This window comes from Aquarana catesbeiana, linkage group LG07 (genome assembly GCF_042186555.1).
Source record: "Aquarana catesbeiana isolate 2022-GZ linkage group LG07, ASM4218655v1, whole genome shotgun sequence".
Taxonomy (NCBI): domain Eukaryota; kingdom Metazoa; phylum Chordata; class Amphibia; order Anura; family Ranidae; genus Aquarana; species Aquarana catesbeiana.
The window spans coordinates 239,484,309-239,502,084 of record NC_133330.1 but is presented as its reverse complement, the minus strand read 5'-3'; the positions used below and the strand labels follow the sequence as shown (position 1 = coordinate 239,502,084).

The window sequence follows — 17,776 nt, the reverse complement described above, 5'->3', positions numbered from 1 at the left end:
AGTAAATCTGTGTGCAATTTAAACTCAGTATAAATACAGCTGTTCTGTGAAGCCTTCGGAGGTTTGTTAGAGAACCTTAGTGAACAAACAGCATCATGAAGGCCAAGGAACACACCAAACAGGTCAGGGATAAAGTTGTGAAGTTTAAAGCAGGGTTAGGTTAAAAAAAAAAAAAAATAGCCCAAACTTTGAACATCTCACGGAGCACTGTTCAATCCATCATCCAAAAATGGAAAGAGTATGGCACAACTTCAAACCAGGGTAGATAAAAATCAATGATTTAAAAAAAAAAAAAATCTGATTTAAAATTGAGTGGAAAGCTTTGATATAAATCAAGCTTTTACTAGTGATTTAAAATCGACTTGATTTAAGCCAAGAGATCCACAACTCAGGTGGGAGAATCTGTCCACAGGACAACTATTTGTATCCACAAATCTGGCCTTTATAGAAAAGAGTGGCAAGAAGAAAGCTATAAGAAGTCCCGTTTGCAATTTTTGAAAAGCCATGTGGGGGACACAGCAAACATGTGGAAGAAGGTGCTCTGGTCAGACCAAAAATGTTACCTTGTGTCCTAAAAGCAAAACGCTTTGTGTGGCGTAAAACTAACACTGTACATCGCCCCGAACACCCCATTCCCACCATCATGTTGTGGGGATACTTTTCTTCAGCAGGGACAGGGAAGCTGGTCAGAGTTGATGGGAAGATGGAAGGAGCCAAATACAGGGCAATCTTAGAAGAAAACCTGTTAGGGTCTGCAAAAGACTTGACTGGGGTGGAGATTCACCTTTCAGTAAGACAACGACCCTAAACATACAGCCAGAGCTACAATGGAATGGTTTAGATCAAAGCATATTCATGTGTTAGAATGGCCCAGTCAAAGTCCAGACCTCAATCCAATTGAGAATCTGTGGCAAGACTTGAAAATTGGTTTTCACAGACACTCTCCATCCAATCTGACAGAGCTTGAGCTATTTTGCATAGAAGAATGGGCAAAAATTTCACTCTAAATATACAAAGCTGGTAGAGACATCCCCAAAAAGGTGGTTCTAAAAAGTATTGGCTCAGGGGGCTGAATACAAATGCACGCCACGCTTTTCACATATTTATTTAGTGGGGGTCTGCTCAGCCACCCGCAGCTCCCGCACAATCCGTTATCGCCGCCGGTGGCCGCCAGGCAGAGACTGACACAGGCATGAACGTGCCTGTCAGCCCCTGTGCGGGCTTTCTTTCCTCTCACCCTCTTGTTTACCCTGTTTACCTGTGTGCAGAATGACATTCACACACAAGGCATCCACCCACTCTGCTCTTTCCCCTGCCTCCTTATTGGCAGAGGCGGAGAGCCAATCATCAGGGAGCAGCAGAAGAGAACTGTGGGATAGGAAGTCCCAGCACAAAGCAGCCTGACAGACTTTTAAGGTAACAGGACCGCAAATTCCAGGCTGCACTGCTGAGTCAAGAGAATTGTGGGAAAGACTATAAAAGTACAGGGCGGATTAGGACCAGGTCTCTTTACTTCTTGGATCCCCTCACGTGGAGGCCATCCTGCCTCTGTGAGAGGGGGGATTGCGGCCTACCATGCAAAATACCACATTCCAACCCGGATGAGAGAGGCCTAGCTCTGCTTGCTGTTCATCGGACATCCACCCAGCACCACTCCAGTCGCCTGCTGACCTGTGTGCTGAATTTCACATCGGGAGATAGATACGACGCATCCACTGCATGGGCTGCTGTCCGGAGGGCATCGAATCGGCCTGGCCGTTGGCGAGAGGGCAGTCACCCACCTTTACAAGTCCTTTCTTATAGGTTCACTGTGACACTTTGCACAGACATGTCTACTTTAGGAATAATTTGCTGAACCTACTTTGAACACTGTGCAGAGACACCTTCAGCTCTCCTCATTTCAAGAAACCTATTGCTTACTACTACACTTTATTGGAGAAAAGTTAATAAACTCCTCCATGCCGGTGAAGACAATCAGATCTGCAACAGGGACATTGCGGCCCTTATACCACTCCCTTTAAGTCAGACCTCTTATTAGAGAGAACGGTTAATAGTTTGGCTTAGGGTTCCCCTTTAGTATTGGTAATATCTACAAGTACTCAATAGTTTTGAAGAAGGTATTTATGGATTATCTGTCACTGACTGTAATGATGCTGTCATTTGCATATTTGTTTGTGCATTATTAAAATCACTTCAACCAAATCCTGGTTGTCCGAGATCTGGCTGACCAATACCATTTTGAGTTCTTACTGCTTAAGTAAATTGAAAGAAATATTAATACTTGAACTGTCAGTGTGTCATTACTGTGGTATTCCATTAATCACATTGCCAGGTGTGCCAGAGTGGCTGAGGCCATTCCTTGGGTTGAGAGGCAGAGTAACGGATTTTACGAACTTAAGTAGCTCCTTCAGGGGTTATCGCTACATTTTTAAAAAATTTTTTTTTTACAAATAAATAAGTAAAACCATTTATCTTTCACTTTACAATTATGTGCTACTTTGTGTTGGTCTATCACATAAAATCCAATAAAACACATTTACATTTTTGGTTGTAATATGACAAATTGTGGAACATTTCAAGGGGTATGAATACTTTTTCAAGACACTATAGTTTTCTAGATACAACCAGCTCTTTAAAAGGCAACCATAATGCTCATGTGGCCCGCAATCAAATTAAGTTTGACACCCCTGTAATCTGCCAATGTCACAAATGTACTGTATGCTCTACTGCAGGGGTCTCCAAACTTTCTAAGCTAGGGGCCAGTTTACTGGCCTTCAGACTTGAGGGATGCCCCAGCATCAGTGGACATAAACAATGCACCATCATTGGTTTGAATCAAAGGTATAGTGCCCCAGGAATATCAATGGGAGGAATAGTGCCACATCAATGCTGTCAGTTGGTGGAATCGTGCCCCAAGGGCCACCTCTCCCCCAGGCCTCGGTGTAAACAACACTGCTCTACTGTAAAGTACCATTAAACACGTTGACTATAAAGAGCTGATGTTCTATAGTTTTCGTACTTATGGATGCACTGTTGGCCACAGAAACGTATAAAATGGTTTGTATGCTTCTAGACATAAAAATCATGAAGAATAGGTGTATGCATTCCTTTTACCATCCAACCTCATGAAGAACACAACCTAGCTATATTTTCCGACACTTCTCGTTTCTCCATGCTGGGACTATATGATGTATTCGCAAACCCCGGTTACACCAAACACAATTGTGGGACTTTTCACACCCCATTCTGTGTTGGGGACTGCTCACATGAGAGCCATCATGCATACCATGCAAGCAATGAACATGTATCTGTGACTGCTACTGTGGAGCAATTGCTGTAATAAATGTAATGTAAATGCATGAGAAACAACTCCATGTATATACGGTGTATGTGTGCACACATTATTTGCCCTTTTTACTTGTACATTTTATTCCAAAAGATATTTTTAATCCAAATTTTAACTTTTGTAAACATCATGATTATTCCAGTGGAAACAGTTTGCTCAGCTCATGTTCATTAGATGAACCACGTATGAAATAACACCAAACTGCAATTTACAGACAAAGATGTATCAACAGATTATGTGACACAGTAATGTTCAGTTTAAGCAATGAAAATTTTATTTCCACATGGTAGAGTGATTGTTATAAGTTATTTTCAGTGGCACACCTGACACACCCTGGGTTAAAGAACATGATAGGAGCTTTGATCATCGCACTGCTGAAAATCTCCGAACATTCTCAGGTTATATTTAGAAGCAACTGCTTATGGGATCATGATGTGCAGTGCATAAGGCCAAGAAGTATGGACATTACCTGAAACACAGACATAAACTAAGACCCCAACAAACCCACATTTATAAAGGCCCTGATGTATGGAAGTTATTGAAGGCCCTATGAAATATGGACTTTATCGAAAGTCTCTAAATACCAACATTACCAAAGGCCCTAAAATATGGATCATGCATAGATCGTGAAATATGGACAGTATCTAAGAACCTGATGTACTAACATTATGGCAACAACTAAAATATAAACTGTATATTCTGATCATGAAATACAGACCTTATTGAAGGGCCTAAAATATGGGCATTTTTAAAGACCCCCCCGATGCGTGGGCATTGATATACAGACTTTATTGAAGGCCCAAAAATATGGACACAATAAAAGATCGTGAATTAAGGACATTATTGATAGTAACAGTAGAGTTAATTGTTCATCCCTTGGTGCCTCAGAACAGTTAGTAGCGCTCCCATTGGCTGCTACGAAAACGTTTAGAATCCACAACTTTTAATATGAACGTAACAAAAGTTGGCATTACTTACAAATTTCTGAATTAGAACTTGAAGATCAGTTGCCATTGCACCCTGAAGTTACCGGTACTGAAGATAAGTGAATCTGTTGACAGAAAGAGAAGATCAGATATAGGTTGGCATCTTATAAAACCAATATCTTCCTCTGTTTAATATATTTTTATATAAAGAGAACACTGAATAAAGCTTTCTAGGGAAGAATTAGAGCCAAGTTTTATTGGAACCTGTGGCCTTTTTAAGGAGACCAATGGAAAATTAGGTTTGCTTGTAAAGACATACTTACCTCTCCCACTGCCCATAACCTGATCCACCGAAGAGGAACCACTGCATTAACCCTACACTTCCAGGAATGTCAATCTCCTGTGTCCCTGCAGTATTCACTGGTTCCTCTTACTGTCCTCCATACTACAATGTCCTCAGAACCTCAGACGAGGGCAAATCTCCATCAAAAACTCATGCCTATTGGGCAGGTGACAGACAAAACAGGAAGTACAGGAAAAATCCAAACAGCATAAAAATATCATTTTTAGTAGAATGTGTGGCGTTTAGAACCTCTGTTAGGAATTCTCCTAAGCGTGGACACTAACAACCAAGCATATGAGGTCCACCCAGAGGGAGGAGAGGTTCATGTCGGCCACAATTTATAATAGGCCAGGTGGTAAAGGGTTAAGGAAAACGTCAGAATTTAACTTACTATATAAAATGTGCGGGGTTGCAATCAGGTAATTCCAACAAGGTGTATACAACCTCATGGACTCAACTCTTTTCTTTACAATTAGCAGTTCTACTGAGCACCGGGAGTACAGCTATCACAATACTCCTGGAACTCTAATAGGAGGGATTCTCCAGCCACAGACAATTGTACAAACTCATAAGGGGAAAGTATAAGTTAGGCGTATAACATGGTCAGGCGTATAACATGCTCAGCAGCTCCATCCTGTTTGTGGTAGATTTCATTTATTTCTACCTGCCAGATACTAATTCCAGCTTAATTGCAGCTTAAAGTGTAAACCCAGTACCATATTTGGTCTCCCACAGTACACAGAACATGGAAATGCAATTATTTTAGTAAATATAAACTGCTAAATACCTTTTCTCATCAGCAGTATATAGCAGTCTTGTGCTCTCTATCAGTGTCTGGTTAAAGCTTGTGGGAGGAGTTTTCAGTCTCCCCTGATTGTCCTATAACGCTGCAGGACCCCTGACCCTCTGTCTGGACAGTGCCGATTGGCCCTGTGCTTTTCACATGCACCCTCCCAAGAAAGAAAAAAAAAAACTCTCTAGCAATACACACCAAATTGAGCATGTACAGCGTGACTCCAAGGCTCTGTTCTATCAGGAGATGGTTTGGGAACTGTGGAAGATGGGGAGGATCAGAGAAGTCAGGATCAAGCAGAGCCTTTTTACACAAGGCAGGTTCCACAGAGAGTAGAACAAGCATGCTTTACTTCATATACTGACTGATTTTACTGTTGTGGGTTTATTAACACTTTAAGTTGTCATACAGTGAAGGGATCTGGTTGTTTACCTTGCCTTGCCTCTCTCTTTCTCCATTCACAAAATGCCTTGTTTTATATGAACAGAATACAATGCGTTCTGTGACTTGACAAGGGGAGAAAAGGAATCCTCTCCCCTTGAATACAAGGCATTCTGTGAACGAAGGTGGGGAGGGTACACAACAACAGAGAGAAGCACACCGCTCCAGGCAAACTCAGGTGCAGGATGGATCACAGGTGCAGACCTCGGCTCACTACCGTGGAAGACGAACAAGACAAGGAATTGGTCGCACACTGGAACTCCAAATTATCTCAATGTCATCTTTATTGTCAAAAAAAGGGTCAGACAGATACAGACAATGGTAGACGTTTCACAAGCGATAGCTTGCTTGTTCACAACAACAGAACTCCCCTTGTCCATTCACAAAACACCTTCTAATCTGTGAACAGAATACAAGGCATTCTGTGAATGAAGGAGGGGAGGGAACACAACAACAGAACTCCCCTTGTCCATTCACAAAACACCTTCTAATCTGTGAACAGAATACAAGGCATTCTGTGAATGAAGGAGGGGAGGGAACACAACAACAGAACTCCCCTTGTCCATTCACAAAACACCTTCTAATCTGTGAATAGAATACAAGGCATTCTGTGCATAGACACGTGTATAATATGCACAGAAGATGAAATCATGCACCGAAGCTGCAATGTCAGTGACCTTTCCCTCCTCGCCCCTTCTTTATTCACAGAATGCTGTGTATTCTCTTCACAAACCATAAGGTGTTTTGTAAAAGGACAAGGGAAGATTCTTCCATTTACCCTCCCCTTGTCCATTCACAGAATACCTTGTATAATGTTTACAGATGAATGTAGAAAGGAAAGGTAAAGGGAGAGCAGGGGTGGGTAAATAACAGGATCTCCTCACTGTATGGTAAAAACTGTGGCTCTCATAGCAAGCAATGGTACAGCTCTGGATGTAGTATCCGATGAGTAGAAATAAATAAAATATACAGTGATCAGGACAGAGCTAAGCAAGTTATACACCTGACCAGAGGGGACTTATTTTCCCCCTTATAAACTTGTACAGATACCCTTACACTGCAGTGAAAACTAAACCTCACATTATAGTAAAATTAATAGTAGAATAGTAGTGGCAGGAATGAGGAGATTCCAGCTGTGGCTCTCAGTGGCTAGATGAGGCCGCCGGCCCCGTTTACTGTAGTGCCAGGTCACCAGCGGCCGCTGCTATTCGTGGCTCTCTACACAGCCAGTGACCACCGCCGATAATGGTGTGAACAAGCAGTAATCCCTGGTTCACACCAGTGCGGCTTTTGAAATCGTGCTACTTCAGTCGCCTGATCTGTGTGCGATTTGGATCTCCGATTTCATTGCGGCTTGTGACTTCATTTAACAGAAGTAAATGCAAATCGCAAAAAAAGTAATGCAGGGACCTTTTTTAAGGTCACTGCAAATTGAGTCACAACAATTTGAACAGTTCCACTGCCGGCAATGGGGTGTGACTTTTCAGTGAAATCGCATGAAAAATCGCACTGGTGTGAACCAGGGCTAATATGTTACCATCCCCCGTCCTTGATCAGGTACTTTTTGTTCTAGGGGGACCCCCTGTCACACCGTCTTCTGATGGAGACTACAGCACACAGGATGCAGGTATAGACCACTAATATCACTAGAGAGGAGCTCAGGTGTATCTGGATTCTGGACATGAGTCCGAACCCACCTGAGCTATCCCGCCAAGAAGCAGTCACTGTGGACAGCCAATCATAAGCAGCGGAGGCATTCCCCACCCTGCAGCTGTACGTATACAAGGGGCATGTATATGTGTGTCTGCAGGGTGGGGGTTGTCTCTGCTGCTTATGATTGGCTGTCCACAGTGACTGCTTCTTGGCGGGATAGCTCAGGTGGGTTAGGTCTTATTTCCTAAACTCATCCCAGGTTGTCACTAAGGATGGGCTCGGGTGTGTTCGCACATTCCACGTGCCGAGTCCGCCAGGCGGTCGGCACAGCGCTGCGCTAATCACAAGCAATGAGACGTTTCCCGATCTCTGCAGCTGCACATCGGGAAAATGTCTCACTGCCTGTGATTAGCGCAGCGCCGTGCCGACTTCCTGGCGGGCTCTACACATGGGCTGTGCGAACACGCCAGAGCTCATCCTTAGTTGTCACCATCAGAACACCTAACCTGAGAAATGCCAGGTCAGCCACCACCAGGGAGGGCATGCATGTAGAAGTGGCTGCAAAAAGGTTGCAGGAGATCAGCACTAGCAATAGTTTACAACACACATTGCTTTATTGAAGAAAAAGTCAATAATTCAGTGTTTACTACTTAACAATGTGCTCTGTGAAGATCAAAGGAAAAGATATAAGAATGAGAGGCCGAACACAATTACCTTTCCTATTAGTGGAGATGGCTGCACTCCTCACCATGCATGACACAGCTCTGCCTCTCCTTATTCCGCGCAATGTAAGTGATGAAGATTGTACTGTACACAGCTCTCCTCGGCCACAGCCCGGATACAAGAACACAAGCTGTACTGTCGCAGCACACACTAGGTATCAGCCTAGAACGCTTTGCGTTCCACCACTTCATCTGCTTCCTGCTGCACACACGAGGCTTGGAACGCCCATCCCGGGCTACTGCGCATGTTAGGTTCTGGTGCATGGAGGCTTGGAACGCACAAACACGGAAGTCTAATACAGCGGTGTGAGAGCCATGGCGGCGAGGAGAAGCTCGGGGAAAGCTCGCAAGGCTAACAGAAAGAGTCCAGGTGAGTTGTCCAGCGTGACCTGTACTCAGAATGTTTTATTATTAGTGAGGCAGGCAGGTTATTGAACAGGCTTACTCCTACACTTCCTTATATGTTCTCTCCATGCCTGTGGTGCTGCTGGACATGTTAGTGCACAGTACAGGACCAAGTCATGCCTGGGAGTAGTACCATGACCCATCTGGTATACTCTTGTTTACTTCTGAGTATTGGCAGCACTAGGGGCAGAACTGCTTTCCTTCGTCTAGGATGAAGTGTGGCCGGTGTTCTGCCTCGGCGGATAAGGACCCCCCTCTACTGCGCAGGCGCAGCGCTTGTGCAGTAGGAGCCCGGTGGAAATAGCCGAAGCCAAATAGAATAGAAATCAGCTGTACATGGCGCCTGTAAGAGGGCCCCTCGTGGGCTCGCTTCACTCGCCACGCTTCCGGCACGGCCTCGCTTCGCTCGGCACTTTTTTATTCTCCCTCTAGGTCCACTTGGATGGTGGGGCTTGAACCTGGACCCAGGGCGCAGGCGCCGTGTACAGCTGATTGAAGTTTTTCAGCTTCGGCTATTTTCGGCGTCTCCTTAGTCGTTCGTACTGCGCAAGCGCTGCGCCTGCACAGTACAGGTGGGTCCTTATCCACCGGGGGAACTTTCTCGGCAAGACACCGGGTCAGACCCATACTTGGCAATGTACTGAAATCAGTTGGCTGGAGAATGGGGGTGGGGCAGGGGTGATAGTGGTGCCAGGTTGGCATGATTGTAGCACACTGCAGTGAATTGAAGAGTAGAAAGCTGAACTCCAGATATGGATTGGATTGTACAGAACCCAGCAGACCACACTGATTACTATGAAGCTGAAGTTAGCTCCTTATTCGGCCAGCTTCTTATTCAGGTTGGATCTTTATTCACAAAAGTGATTCTTTACTAAATGATCTGCAATGTTTTATAATAAAATTGTGAACTTTAACAACAATTCTATCTCCCTAAATGCCGTGTATTTAAAGGGGTAATTCTGAATAAATATCTGAAAACCATCTTGGCTCACCCAAATTCCACATGTTTTATACTCATTGGGCATCCTACTATTAGTTAAAGTTCAATTTCGCCTGTGCCAAGTGATATACAGTTAATCATAAAATATGGCAGCAAACTTGTCACCCATGTATTTCAATGGGAAATTCCAAACAAGAAGCCAATTTATTCCTATATGAAATCCATCTTGGTTCACTCAAATTCCACTTGTTTTACACTCATTGGGCATCCTACTATATAGGAAAGTTCAATTTGGTCTGAGCCAAGTGATGGAATTCATAAAATATATGGCACCAAACTTGTCACCCATGCATTTCAATGGGAAATTCTGAATAAGAAGCCGAGCTATTCCTATATGAAAACTATCTTGGCTCACCCAAATTCCACTTGTTTTATACTCATTGGGCATCCTTCTGTTAGTTAAAGTTCAATTTGGCCTGAGCCAAGTGATGGAAATCCTAAAATATGGCACCTTGACAGCCATACGTTTCAATGGGAAATTCTGAATAAGATACCAAGATTTTCCTATATGAAAACCATCTTGGCACACCCAAATTCCACTTGTTTTATACTCATTGGGCATCCTACTACAGTATATAGGAAAGTTCAATTTGGCCCGAGCCAAGTGATGGAAATCATAAAATATGGCACCTTGACAGCCATACATTTCAATGGGAAATTCTGAATAAAAAGCCAAGCTATTCTTATATGAAAACCATCTTGGCTCACTTAAATTCCACTTGTTTTATACTCATTGGGCATCCTTCTATTAGTTAAAGTTCAATTTGGTCTGAGCCAAGTGAAGGAAATCATAAAATGTATGGCACCTTGACAGCCATACGTTTTAATGGGAAATTACGAATAAGAAGCCAAGCTATTCCTATATTAAATCCATCTTGGCTCACCTAAATTCCACTTGTTTTAAACAGATTATAATGTTTGTTACTATGATGCTCCTTACCTTATCTTTGTACTGTCAAAACCTTAATAAAAAGATTGGAAGCAAAAACATTAAAAGCAAATTGAACAGTCACATGTAATCCGATTCATCCAAACTTATCACTCAACAGGGAGACACTTCTCTCTGTGTCTGTAATAGCTTCAATCTCTCTCCTTACCCATATGGCTAGATTTACTAAAGCTGGTGCACTCAGAATCTGGTGCAGCTGTGCATGGTAGCCAATCAGCTTCTAACATCGGCTTGTTCAATTAAGCTTTGACAATAAAACCTGGAAGCTGATTGGTTTCTATGTAGAGTTGCACCAGATTTTGCACTCTTTGGTGTTAGTAAATAACCCCCAATGCGTGGTAATAGATCTGTAGGGGCTTCACCCCCTTCCACAGATACAGTACATGCCTACCTCTGTCCAATTGCCACAGCCTTCAGGATCTGTTTACATCCCATTGCACTTATACTTCAGTTCTATATAAAGTGACAAATATAAATCTCTCATAGATGTGAGATCCAGCGTTGCTTTCTTGTAACAGAAGATTTTTACACATCCAGCACAAAACCCAAATGCAAAGAGCTCAGTCTCTGTTTATGGGTAAGTGAGTGCAGTGATGCTAATCATTCCTTTTGACCGCTTTCAGCCATATGTGCATCCACAACCAATGTATCACTAATATTGCCATCATTTTACAATCCTGGTATTACCAACTTGTTTACAGTTGCATACAGGCTTCAATGTCTAATCAGTGGGAAATATGGCTTTACTGGCAGTAAAAAGGCTTGACTGGTTCCTTTTAAGGCGAAAATGCAGTTGGATATGCTTATTGTTATCTTGCTATTTTGTCTGATCATGTTAATATTGTTTTTTAGATAATGTGCCAATCAGCGACTTGACAAGTGAGGATGCAGCAACGAGGTAAAGTTTTTGTTAGATTTTGATTTTTTTTTTTTTTATCGTTTGTGTGTGTATATGTATATATACTGTATATGTATGTATGTATGTACATATATATATATATATATATAAGCACCAATCTGGATTTTTATTGCCTTGTGATTATGATAAACAAGCGGTCAGATCACCTCACTTCCACATCCGATGAGAATGTTTTGGGAAAAGTCTTGTTTGGTGTATACATTGTAAGTAGAATGTATTTTATAACAATGCCATGTATGTCATTGAACCCCACAGAAGAGCTGCACTGGAACGTGCTGTCAGACGTAAGGTTGAAACTGAGAAAAGGGCTCACCAGATTGTTGAACGCTTCTTAGAAAACAACATCACAGCTGATTTCTTATTAGAGTGTGTAAGTGTCTTTATTTTTTCTTTCAAAATGATAGTACTTTATGTGTAGAGATATGTAGCTACAGCCAATCTGCTTCTGAATTTTATTTTTAGTGTCAAATATGTTTTTATTGACAATATCAAAGAATATTTATGCACAAATATTGGTAGTCAGTTGTTAATGACAAAGACATAACTGAGTATTTCTTAGTCCAGTGTACAATGTTTGATTAGATCTTGCGTGAGAGGGGACCATCATCAACCAGCAATATTATATAGTAATGAACTGTCTATAAAAACCTATAAATTAGTCTAGGGGAGACTATAAGCACTGACTATGAGGTCATATTAGAGTTCAGGAAAGCGAGGAGAAAGAAAAGAAAAGCGGGTGGAAAAAAGAAAAGAGGGATAGGATACAGGGGGGGAGAGGGGCGTGGAGCAGACCTCGGCACGACAATGTATGCAAGGAGTATTAAAGATGAATATTTGTGTCTAACCTTGAGTGGTCAATAAGGATTTCAAGACGTCTGACGTAGAGTATTCAATCCAGATAAGCCATAGAGTTTTGAATTTATCAAAAGTATCGTTATCCATGGCCAACCTCTCCTCCATGCGCATAATGCCATTCATTGTCGACACCCATAAAGTAAGTGGGGGGTCTAGTGGGGGTTTTCCAAAATAAGGGTATGATCTGCCTGGCAGCCGATAAAAAAAGCGTAAAAGGGAGCGTTTCTGTGAGGTGATGGAACCAGGAAGCATAGACAGTAATGCAATTTCTGGGGAGGGTGGTAAGGGTTGATCATAGAGACTACTGTAAATGGAAAAAACCTGGGACCAAAGTGGTTGAATAGATGAGCAGTCCCACCATATATGTAGGTAGCTTCCGTTTTTCTTAGCCACACCTCCAACAGGAGGATGGGACCGAGGGGAAAATGTTGTTAAGGGATTGAGGGTCCTTGTACCATCGGGAAAGAAGCTTAAAATTTTTTTCCTGGGTATAACAGGATATTGAAGATTTATGCGTAAAGTAATATGATTTTTGCCAATCCTCTGAATGAAGTTCCTTTCCCAGCTCCGTGGACCACTTCTTGGTGTATGAAGGAGGTCGGTTATGTAGCAGTTTATTTTGTATCGTGTATAAGGTGGAAAGTAAGTGTCTGGGAGTTTCCGTAAGAGAGCACAGTTGTTCGAATTCCGTTAAGGGTCTGTGGATTTGAGATGTGGAGAACAGGTCGGAGGATATACGGAGGGCTGTGAGCCAATTACCCTGTGTGTTTGAAAGGATGGGTGCACCAGAGGTAGGGTTTACAAATGATCTCGCCACGGGCCACATAGAGCGGGAATATGGGCCTATTGTGGTAGAGCCTTCATCCTGAGGGAGTGCGGGGTGGTCAAATAGGGAAGTGAGTGGCGAAGGGTCTGAGGATAGGAGAGTCTGTATGCCTTTCTTGTACCAAAAATGTAAAGCTGCAATCGTCAGTGGGGAAGTAGAGGAGAGTGAATGTAAATGTTGTCAGTATCCCCAAAGCAAGGCCCTGAGATCTAAAGTGGATAGATAGATCCTGTTCCACCATGGTGGACGCCTTGGGGAAAGGGCAAGGGAACCATTCTAGGACCCGGGATAACAGTGCAGCTCTATGGTATAGCTCATAGTCAGGTAGGCCCACTCCGCCTTGTATTTTGGGGTATGTGAGTAAGTTGTGGCGAATGCGGGACATGCCATTTTGCCATATGAATCGTATGGACATAGAGCGAAGAGATGTGAAAAATTGTTTAGGGACCATAATAGGCACGGTTTGAAATAAATATAGTAATTTTGGTAGGGTGTCCATTTTCAATGTATTAATGCGCCCAAACCAAGGTAGTGTGGAGGGGTTCCATGAATCTAATTCCTTCTTAATCCGGGCTAGGAGGGGTATATAATTTAAAGCATAGAGATCGGAGAGATTGGAAGGAATCGTGATCCCTAAATAAGAGATGCCTCTGGAACCCCATTGGAAGGGAAAATTTAGTCTGTAGTTGGGTAAGGGTGGTACTGGGTAATGATATGTTTAAGGCCTCAGTCTTAGACATGTTCAGTTTGAAATTACTAAACTGTCCAAATCTACGAAATTTGTGCATCAGGGAGGGTAGGGTAGTATGAGGTTGTTGTATGTAGACTAATAAATCATCTGCGTAAAGCGAAAGTTTATGTTGAGATGAGGGTGTCTGAATTCCTACTATAGATGTATTTTGTCTAATGGCCTGGGCCAGGTGTTCGATCACTAAAACAAAAAGAAGGGGAGAGAGGTGGCAGCCCTGTCGTGTGCCATTTGAAATCTGGAATGAAGTGGAGGAGGAACCGTTGACCAGGACTGACGCCGAGGGACGTGAGTATAGGGCCATGACCCTAGAGACAAAAGTGGAGCCAAGGCCTATCTGTTGCAAAGGAGAGGCGTAAAAAGTCCCAATTGACCCGGTCAAAGGCCTTCTCGGCATCAAACGAGAGCAGGCAAGCTTTTAGATTGTGTTTTCGGATATAGGAAATGAGGTGAATGGTTTTTGTGGTATTGTCCCTAGCTTCTCGGCCAGGGACAAATCCCACCTGGTCTTTATGTATGAGTGAAGGTAGGATAGGAGATAGGCGGTTAGCCAGGACTTTGGCGTAGAGCTTAATATCCAGGTTAAGGAGTGAAATGGAACGATAACTGCTACATTGAGAGGGGTCTTTGCCAGGTTTATTATTATTATTATTATTATTATTTATTTCAGGTACTTATATAGCGCCATCAATTTACGCAGCGCTTTACATATACATTGTACATTCACATCAGTCCCTGCCCTCAAGGAGCTTACAATCTAAGGTCCCTAACTCACATTCATACATACTAGGGACAATTTAGACAGGATCTAATTAACCTACCAGCATGTCTTTGGAGTGTGGGAGGAAACCGGAGTACCCGGAGGAAACCCACGCAGGCACAGGGAGAACATGCAAACTCCAAGCAGGTAGTGTCGTGGTTGGGATTCGAACCAGTGACCCTTCTTACTGCTAGGCGAGAGTGCTACCACTACCCCACTGTGCCGCCAGGTTTGGGTATTACTGAAATATTAGCTGCTAGTAGGTCTCTAGAGGGAAGATGGGTATCGGCTATAGAGTTAAATGCGCTAGTTAACAATGGGGTCAGATGATGAGCAAAGGATTTATAGAATCTCGGGGAGAACCCATCGGGGCCTGGGCATTTACCATTTTTCAGGCTTTTGATAGCGGCAGTGAATTCCTCTGTTGTAAGGGGGTCGTCCATGGCAGAAGTCTGTTCAGGGTTTAGATGTGGTAGAGCTGTGTCAGAGATGTAGTCCTGCATGGAGGATAGGTGTGTGTCGTTAGTAGGGGTCGTCCCGTTTGGGGTGTGGAGATTGTATAAGTTCGAGTAGTATTGTTTAAATGCATCAGAAATGCCATTGGGGTTATAAATTTTTCGTTGGTCAGATGTACAGATTTGTGGTATAGGTCGGCGTGGGGGACGAGGATGAAGAACTCTCGCGAGGTGTTGTCCACATTTGTTAGCTAAAGTGTAATGTCAGTTACGTCCTCGGTCTCTGGCTATAAGGGAGTTAGCATCAGTAGACGGAGCAGGGCTCTACGCGCATTAGATAAGTCGGTATATGTTGCAGGGTCTAAGTCTCGTTTATGTGTAACTTCAAGCGTTTTAATCATAGATAAGAGACGTGAGATATCGGCCATTCTGGCTTTTTTTAGCCGAGAGCCATGCTGGATTAGTGTCCCTCTAAGTACACATTTCAGAGCTTCCCATTTAATAAGGGGATTAGTATCATCTTGGCGGTGATCTGCAATAAAGTCACTAATCGTTTTTTCAACTGCTGCAACACATACCGAGTCAGTCAGTAGATTGTCATTAAGTCGCCACGAGGACCGGGTGCGGGATTTTGGTGGCTGGGCTAGGTTGAGGTGTACGGATGTGTGATCCGACCAGAGGATATGTCCTATGGAGGCCTTGAGTGGTATATCTAGTAATGATTGGGAGATTAGAAAGTGATCGATACGGCTATAGGATTTATGAGCTACTGAGTAACAACTGTAGTCTCTCTCTAGGGGATGTTGTATCCTCCATATGTATACGAGCTGTGCCAAGTTTAAAAGGGATTTTATGTGTGTAAGAGTCGTGTGGGACATGGCTGACTTACCCGAAGAAGTGTCCACGGCTGGAGAAAGAGTTGTGTTGAGGTCGCCACCTAAAATGACACAAGGACCCCCAAATGATAGCAATTTGTTTAGAACCTTGGACAGAAAGTTCCCTTGATCCTGGTTTGGTCCATAGACATTAGCCACTGTAAAGACAGAAGAATTCAATTTGAGTTTGAGGAATAAATAACGCCCTAGTGGGTCTATCAGGGAATCTAAGACTTCTGGGTGGAACGATTTATGAAAAGCTATAGATACCCCTTTGGATTTTGCATGAGGGTTCGTACTGTGGAACCATTGGGGAAAATGAGGGTTTTTAAGGGATGGAATCTCTGAACCCAGGAAATGCGTCTCTTGTAGGAGCAGGATTTTAGTTTTAGTCTTATGAAAGTAGTATAACACCTGGCTTCTTTTTTCGGGGGTATTGAAGCCTCTACAGTTATAGGACGATAAGGTTAGATGCTCAAATGAGGACATAATAGGAGTGAGGAGTGGTAACAGTATATGCTAATAACGTTCGCGCCGAGGTCCATCCAGCCCAGGAATAGGGGAGTGAAGTAAGTGGGTAGGTAGGGGAAGAAAAAAAGGTGAGAGAGGAAAAGGGAGGGAGAAAGTAAGAGAGAAAAATAGGTAAAAAAATAAGCCACTAGGTGGCAGCATTAAGTAATCCTTTGAATGTAGAAACATTTCTATAAAGTGCTTATAAACTAATATCAGTAAAGTGCGCAAACAGGCACTACAAGTCCTAAGGGGGGGATGTGGTGAGCATCTAGAGTGCCTCCCGGTCCCGGGGTCCACGGGGGGAGCAAAAGCTGGTGAAAACATTATATAACCATCAATTTGTTATAAGGTAACCTGGTAAGAACATATAAGTAATAACTTGTCGCATATAACGTGTATACCCCCACCCCCTCCCAAACACATCAGAAAAAAACATGGAAGCATTTCTATAAGGCTTTCGTATATTAATTCGTAGTTAAGAGCGAGTTTCAATATGGGTGGGGGGGATAAGCCATAATTATAGAACCCATCCGCCCCAGCCTTGTCCCCAGAAAAAAAGAACAAAGAGAATGTAGACAACAATAGAGAAATAAATTGAAAGGATCATCCTGAAAAGGACATCCAACTAGGATAATGTGGGGGGACAAAAAGGCATCTGCAAAAATGATGATGCGAAAAAAGTAAAAAGAAAAAAAAAGGAGGGGGGGGGTGTTGGATCTGTAAAACTGTTAAGCCCCGTACACACGGTCGGACTTTGTTCGGACATTCCGACAACAAAATCCTAGGATTTTTTCCGACGGATGTTGGCTCAAACTTGTCTTGCATACACACGGTCACACAAAGTTGTCGGAAAATCCGATCGTTCTAAACGCGGTGACGTAAAACACGTACGTTGGGACTATAAACGGGGCAGTGGCCAATAGCTTTCATCTCTTTATTTATTCTGAGCATGCGTGGCACTTTGTCTGTCGGATTTGTGTACACACGATCAGAATTTCCGACAACGGATTTTGTTGTCGGAAAATTTTATCTCCTGCTCTCCAACTTTGTGTGTCGGAAAATCCGATGGAAAATGTCCGATGGAGCCCACACATGGTCGGAATTTCCGACAACACGTTCCGATCGGACATTTTCCATCGGAAAATCCGACCGTGTGTACGGGGCATTAGTGTAGTAGACAGGTAGGTAGTCCAGGAAGATCTTTACCACTTAAAAGTGGTTCAAGGGTAGACGGCCTGCACCGCTTC

At 43.1% G+C, this 17,776-nt stretch overlaps 2 protein-coding genes across 2 annotated transcripts in view; one reads left to right on the top strand and one right to left on the bottom strand.

Moving 5' to 3' along the window:
* The window catches only part of GLMN (glomulin, FKBP associated protein), a 113,197-nt gene extending 104,737 nt beyond the window's left edge, over positions 1-8,460 (bottom strand). The window contains exons 1-2 of the mRNA XM_073593148.1: positions 8,217-8,460; positions 4,325-4,397 (exon numbers count right to left, since the gene is read on the bottom strand). Coding sequence (XP_073449249.1) covers positions 4,325-4,360 — 36 coding nt within the window. The 5' untranslated portion in view covers positions 4,361-4,397; positions 8,217-8,460. The remainder of the gene's footprint in view (positions 1-4,324; positions 4,398-8,216) is intronic.
* Positions 8,448-17,776, top strand: part of RPAP2 (RNA polymerase II associated protein 2) — a 119,138-nt gene continuing 109,809 nt past the window's right edge. The window contains exons 1-3 of the mRNA XM_073593147.1: positions 8,448-8,594; positions 11,431-11,476; positions 11,753-11,867. Of these exons, the coding sequence (XP_073449248.1) occupies positions 8,540-8,594; positions 11,431-11,476; positions 11,753-11,867 (216 nt within the window). The 5' untranslated portion in view covers positions 8,448-8,539. The remainder of the gene's footprint in view (positions 8,595-11,430; positions 11,477-11,752; positions 11,868-17,776) is intronic.